At 35.8% G+C, this 6,298-nt stretch overlaps 1 protein-coding gene across 1 annotated transcript in view; it reads right to left on the reverse strand.

The window, feature by feature from the left end:
• Positions 1-4,409: 4,409 nt before the first annotated feature.
• The window catches only part of LOC107705357 (serine palmitoyltransferase 3-like), a 31,860-nt gene continuing 29,971 nt past the window's right edge, over positions 4,410-6,298 (reverse strand). Inside the window, exons 10-11 of the mRNA XM_016508616.1 lie at positions 5,452-5,581; positions 4,410-4,619 (exon numbers count right to left, since the gene is read on the reverse strand). Coding sequence (XP_016364102.1) covers positions 4,506-4,619; positions 5,452-5,581 — 244 coding nt within the window. The 3' untranslated portion in view covers positions 4,410-4,505. The remainder of the gene's footprint in view (positions 4,620-5,451; positions 5,582-6,298) is intronic.

A 6,298-nucleotide genomic window follows, 5' to 3' on the forward strand; every position in this document is an offset into this window, starting at 1 on the left:
AAGCCCATCTTCAGTGCGATCAAGATCCAAAGTTCCTCCTCTGACTAACTCATCTGAGCTCTGTCCTCAGGAGGGTGTATGAGCCGCTCTTGCGCAAGAGTATCCACACACACCTTCTGCGTAAAAGCGCGCTGTCAAATAACACACGACACCACAGCTCAATACTAGTGTGTGTGTGTGTGTGTGTGTGCGCGCGCGCGTCTGTGTGTTCCCTTCTGTCGTTTTGTATCTTTAGTCCAGCACAAACACAGCCAGACTCGTGCCCACGAAGCCTTTGGTGTTTTTATATCCCCCTCTTCTTTTGGTTTGCTGTCACCTCCCCTCCCCACCGATTTAACCCTTCATGTCCCATTACACTAGTGCACTCATCAGCAGAACACGTACCAAATGTCTTTATCTGTCCTATGTTGATTTACTGTGAATACAGTGGATGAGGAAAAGATGAAGAGATAACATTTGTGCAGGCCAGACCAACATTTTAGATGGCATAACATATAAACTATTATTACTATAAAATGTTAAAATAAATAAATAAATCAGTATCTTCTTTAAAATTCAGAACTCATGACCCTCTCTATTAAAATCATGCAACATTTTTCATTTTGAAAATCCATTCAACTGATAACAAGTTTAATATAAAAATAAAAAGCTTGGAATCTATGGAGGACACAATTCACAAAAATAACCTAATTTAAGGCAATTTTGATCAAACTCTTTAATAGTAACATTAATAAATACTGCTAGATAAAACGTGCATTTTGCAATTAGACCTCTAACTCAAAACCTGCTCAACTCTACATAATTTCTGCGAAATACTTGAGTGATTTAAGTGATTAATTCAATTTAAAGCACTAATTAAAAGTGATTAATGGGTCAGAGTTTGTAAAGTCCTATTGGCTTTGCCTTTGTTTGAGTAATTATAGTGCTAATGAACTTATTGTAGATTCTAAGCTGAGAGGTGATGTAACAATATAAGGCTTTCTTTACCTCCTCCAAATTTCACACTTTCAGGAATGTGAGGACGGAGGGAACGAGGTGTGTCACGATTTGCATTTGTTTGTTCTTCATGGGTCGTCTGAGAGCCCACATCAAAAAAGTGCGACAAATGTTGTAGCTCTTGTCCTGAACTTGCGTATTGCGTGGTTCAAAGGGGTTTGTGTTTTTTCAAGAATACTTGAACTTTCAAAGATGTTTGTTTGAACTGTCTACCTTCTGATTAAGCATACAAATCTGCATCGATGAAAAGGTGGTATGCAGAGCTAAAGTATTGTACACTTCACATCTCAGTAACATTTCAAAATGATCTCATTTAGTGCTGTTGAGCAAGAAGTAAAAGGGAGAGGAATCTGGCAGGGCTCAGAATACCTTTGCAGTTAGAGTGGCACACAGTCTTGCGAGTTTCAAAGGGCGGATGAGCCAATTCATGGGGCCCCTTTGCTGATGGTCAATGCTTAGACAGATGTTTTCTTGGAGCAGCACATTGCTGCATTGGTAGCAAAGGAGATGGAAGGAGACTTGACATCTGTTCTCCAGACCGGCTAGACCCTCTGACACACAGGGTGGGGGTAAACTGATGGAGAGAGGCCCATCCTGTTGCGTGTGCATGTGTATTTGTGCTCTTCTGCTGAAATGTGTGTCCGTCCTTGATTTTCCTATAAACAAGGATTTTTTCCCAAGTTGGGCTGTTAGAATTCCAAAATGTCAGTAATCAAAGAATGAGTCTGGGTTTACGTACCTTGCAGAAGTGATAGCTTAGGAGTCATCCTTTGCAAGGTTCAGATTTTTCAGTTGCTGGCCCAAATCTTTTACGACTACATCACACCACCTTACAGACAATAGTGAAGGCAGGATTTCTTTACACCAGGGTCAGATAACCTGGGCTTGGGGTAAAACAAATGTCACTGAAAAATACCACAGACATTAAAATACCTCCACAGTTTTAACCTGTTGTGTAATATTTGAGATATTTCACAATAGATATTATTCTTCTAGGTCAGTCTAGTCGTTGTTTTGAGCCTCTGCAGATATTACAGTGACCTATAGCTGTCAGAATAGATAGTGATGGTGAATGTGTAGCTAATATGTATTGGTTTTCATGTCTGATAAACAAAATTTGAAAAAAAAAAAAATATATATATACTGTATATACATACAAAGACAAAAGTATTCAAAATGTTGGGGCCAGTCGGGTTTTTTTCTTTCTTATTTTTTTCCTTTTTTTGTTGAAGAAATTAATACTTTTATTCAGCAAAGATGCATTCAATTTATCAAAAGTGGCAGTAAAGGCGTCCACAAAAATATTAAGCAGCAGCACAATTGTTTTCAACAGTAATAATAATAAAATATGTGCATCAAATCAGATCAAATGATTTCTCAAGAATCATGTGACGTCAAAGACTGCCGTTATGACTGTAGAAAATTCAGCTTTGCCATCAAAATAAATTACATTTTAAAATACATTAAAATAGAAACAAGTTTTTTAAATTGCAATAATATTTTAATATCTTTAATTATATTTCACAAGTTTTAATTGGTATGGTGTATATACATAAAATGACAGGTGGAAAGAATTTTCGTTATAAAAAAACCATCCTTAAAGGTTTAAAATTGCCCCTTAATAAAAAGTTAATTTCCGACAGGCAGAAGAGCTCGTTCACTATGAATGTGTATTGGAAGTCTTTTTTAGTAGCACAACCTTGGTTGATAAATGTTGTTTTCCATTTGTTTGCAAATGTTTTCAGTGCAACAACAATTACTCCCACTGTGTCCCTGAAATAGCTAGAACAAAAACATGCATTGTCCGATGAGTCTAGTCCCCAAGACATCTCCCCAGTTTCTCACCTCAGTCTTGAGAAATCTTCATCACTATGGTGTTGGTATTCTTGAAATAACAAACATTGTTTCAAACATGAGTGAAACAAGTGCAGACTAAGACCCCATCTGTCTGTAGCATTTACTATCCGTCTTGATTCCTCCCAGCATTAATCAAGTGGTTACCCCACACCTGCGGAATGTGCATCTCTCTACTAATTGCTAGTTTAAGGTGAATATTGGCTCGTGTGCAACATATTTGGCATGTTGAGCTCCAGCGCTCAGACAGCGATTTTGCGTCTCTTTCAAATGTAACAATTAAGTTTTGTCTCATTCAAAGCAGAGAATTTGGTAAAACATGTGCAGACACTACTTTTTGTTATCACAAATAATTTTGCAGCAAATGAAAGTCAAAGAGGTAATTACTATATGCTTTGGTGTTTACTGTGGTAAATACAGTTACTATAGAGACCATGTGAATGTGGAGGTGGCATGTCATAATTAAGGATGGAAATTGTAAGTTCTGTGCCTGATTCCTCTTAATGATTCTGATTCTTCAATCGTTTAATTAACAAAGTACTTTTGAACTTTGGAAGAACATAAAATAAGTCCCCAGTAAGCTGTATGTGTTTGATTCACTAAAAAGAACCGGCTCAAAAGAGTCATTTGTTTGGGAATCGGTTGGACTGCATTGGTTGTACTGTAGGGTACTGATTCACTAAAAAGAACCGACTCAAGTTAATTTGAGAATCAGAGAACACCAAACCGAACTGGTGTTTTTTGAAAAGTGTAACTGTTTTTGAATGAGAAGTTTTCTTGGTTCCCAGTCCTAGGTATGGTCAAACTAGGTGTTTTGATTTCTGAAGAAAATATGAGTGAAATAAAATCTAAAATCCAGCAAATGAACAGAAGTTCTGCATCTGAAATATGCAAACAAATGACACGAAAACCCTTTCAAACTTTCCAAGCAAACATTTGATTTTCAAGTACAATCAGTCTATAAATATTTTATTATTATTATTATTTTATAATCAGAAGTAGTTTCCTGCACATGAAATATAAATAAATGCATGTCAGTGTAAATTTTTTTAAGGACTTGGAGCTGAGAGCTGCAATGCGTGAATGTTTAATGACTGTGAATGAGTTGCACTGGGTCTGAAACGCCCAGCCTTGTTCAATCTCTTTCAATCAATGTAGTTGTGGATCACACAAACACATAATCCAGCACAGAATGGAGCTCTTTCATTAGTCCATCTTAGCAGCAGGATAAAAAAATAGGGCCAGTTCAAGGGATTTCTTATCCGCAGCTAGTTTTGATGTAGGTCAGTGTTAAGGGAGTTAATTGTTTGATTTAGCAGCTTTTGATATACATTCTATAAACACGGCCCCTCCCTTTTTCCCACAATCCCGAGGACAAAATCGTTTAACAAACTTCTCAAAACTGTGAAACAGCAGTTAAAAAACCCAATTAAATATAATTTTACAAAATATACATGGAAAAGTCAATGCCTCATAGTAAAACACACCTGAAAAAGCAATAACAAACACTGCAAAAATTCATCATTTTTTTGGGGAAAAGCAGAACTGTCCTGTGTGGAAATGCAGGACACTTTTTCTTCTAAAAACGACCAAGGCATTCACACCTTGGCAGTCTCTGGACAAGCCTTCACACTCACAGCGATGACGATGAGTGATTAGCTGTCCAGCTCAAAGTCTGTTTCATCATACAGCTCTGGCCGATAGGAAGATCTGTGACGGGAGAACTTCACCTTGATGTCGTCTCCAAGTTCATCAAGGCTCTGGAGAACCTGGAAGAACATGCAGTGAAATGTGAAGCTAAGAAAATCAGAGCTTGCTATATATAATTTTTTTGTTGGGAATATGTCTGAGATGAGTTGCGTCACTTCTGCTGCACTTTCCAGTGGCATTTTTTGAGGCATTAAATCTGCTTTGGATTGTAAAAAGCGCTAAATCAATTGATCTAAAATTAAATTGAATAGGTGTTCAATCAGTGTCATTCATCGCAGCCCATGTAGTCCAACTGATTCTCAAACGAATTACTCTTTTGAGCCAATTCTTTACTCAATCAAAGATGTACAGCTTACCAAATACCATACCAAAAATCATATTGGTCAATTTGGGATATTTAATTGTGCATGCTCCCTCTATATTAACATTTAAAGTACCTCATCTCATCATAATCTATTGCTCAATCTAAGTTGACCTTTAAAAACACTAATAATTGCATAATTGTTAAATGTAATCTTTACCTAATCTCAAAGTGAAATACCCATTTCATTCTAATTTGGCAATGCCTACATTCACATAATTTTTTGTAGTGTTTTATTTTTCCATTATTTAGACAAAAGAGTATAGAATTTTAATACTGGCCATATATCATAACACAATTCTGTCAATCTGTATCACATAGAATTTGTATATCAGTGCATCCCTATTAGGAAATCTTTGGAAATAAACTAGATTTTCAGCTTTTACGTTTTAAAATTTTTCTTTGTGCCTCAACACTCATTTTTATTTCACTAGACAAAAGTCTAACACTAACAGTGTACGAAAACAACAACAAAGAATACAGATAGAGATAGATAGGTCTATGAGATGTTGGGTGTTGTAGTTTATTACCTTATCGAGCATTTCTCTGGTGTGGGCGGCAGACACACAGAAGCGAGCCCTGGCCTCTGTAATAGGTGTAGCCGGGAAACCTACAACTACAATGCCGATCTTCCTCTTCAACATGGCCCGTGATAACGCCCTGTGAGCAGATGATTAACAACTTTTTGGCTTATCATAACAACTTGCATCTTCATGTTTTTTTTTTTTCAGTTACAGTAGATGTCCTGCCATTATTTATAGGCCGATTACTAAGATGACAGTGAAACTTTATAGGCATATTTTTGCACTCATAAAAAAAATTTAAAAAAAGAAAATAGGAAAAACTGCAGTTGTCAGAAAAGAAGTACAAAGGACCACAATAGTCCGTAAAACAAATTTTAACTAAAATCAAGTGGATGACAAAACATTGCCAGGAGTGCACTTAAGTGGTGAGCAGGTGCACATGCACGACCAAAATAAAAAATGTGCTGGGTAAATAATTTCAGACCGTTCATTTGCACACCGACACGGTTGACAGCTATTAATTTACAATCACCATTTTAGAACGACTAACTGTAATACTGTATAAGATTTTAATTCGAACTGAACGCATACAAGCTTGCTGATTTTACATGTCAAAATGTTAAAATTCAGAAAAAAGAAGAAAATGTGAATATTAGCATTGTATTTTTTAAGTGTACTATAAAATAACTTTATTTTTATTTAATACTCATTTTTTATTTTAAAATATAATAGTATTATCAAACTTATTTATTATTTTATTTAAAAACTAAATAAAGTGCAATAATACTATTATTACTGTTATTAATTATTTTATTTATTATAGTTCTATTTAATGGGTCTCACTATATGCAGC

Source organism: Sinocyclocheilus rhinocerous, unplaced genomic scaffold, assembly GCF_001515625.1.
Source record: "Sinocyclocheilus rhinocerous isolate Xijiao unplaced genomic scaffold, SAMN03320098_v1.1 scaffold564, whole genome shotgun sequence".
Taxonomy (NCBI): domain Eukaryota; kingdom Metazoa; phylum Chordata; class Actinopteri; order Cypriniformes; family Cyprinidae; genus Sinocyclocheilus; species Sinocyclocheilus rhinocerous.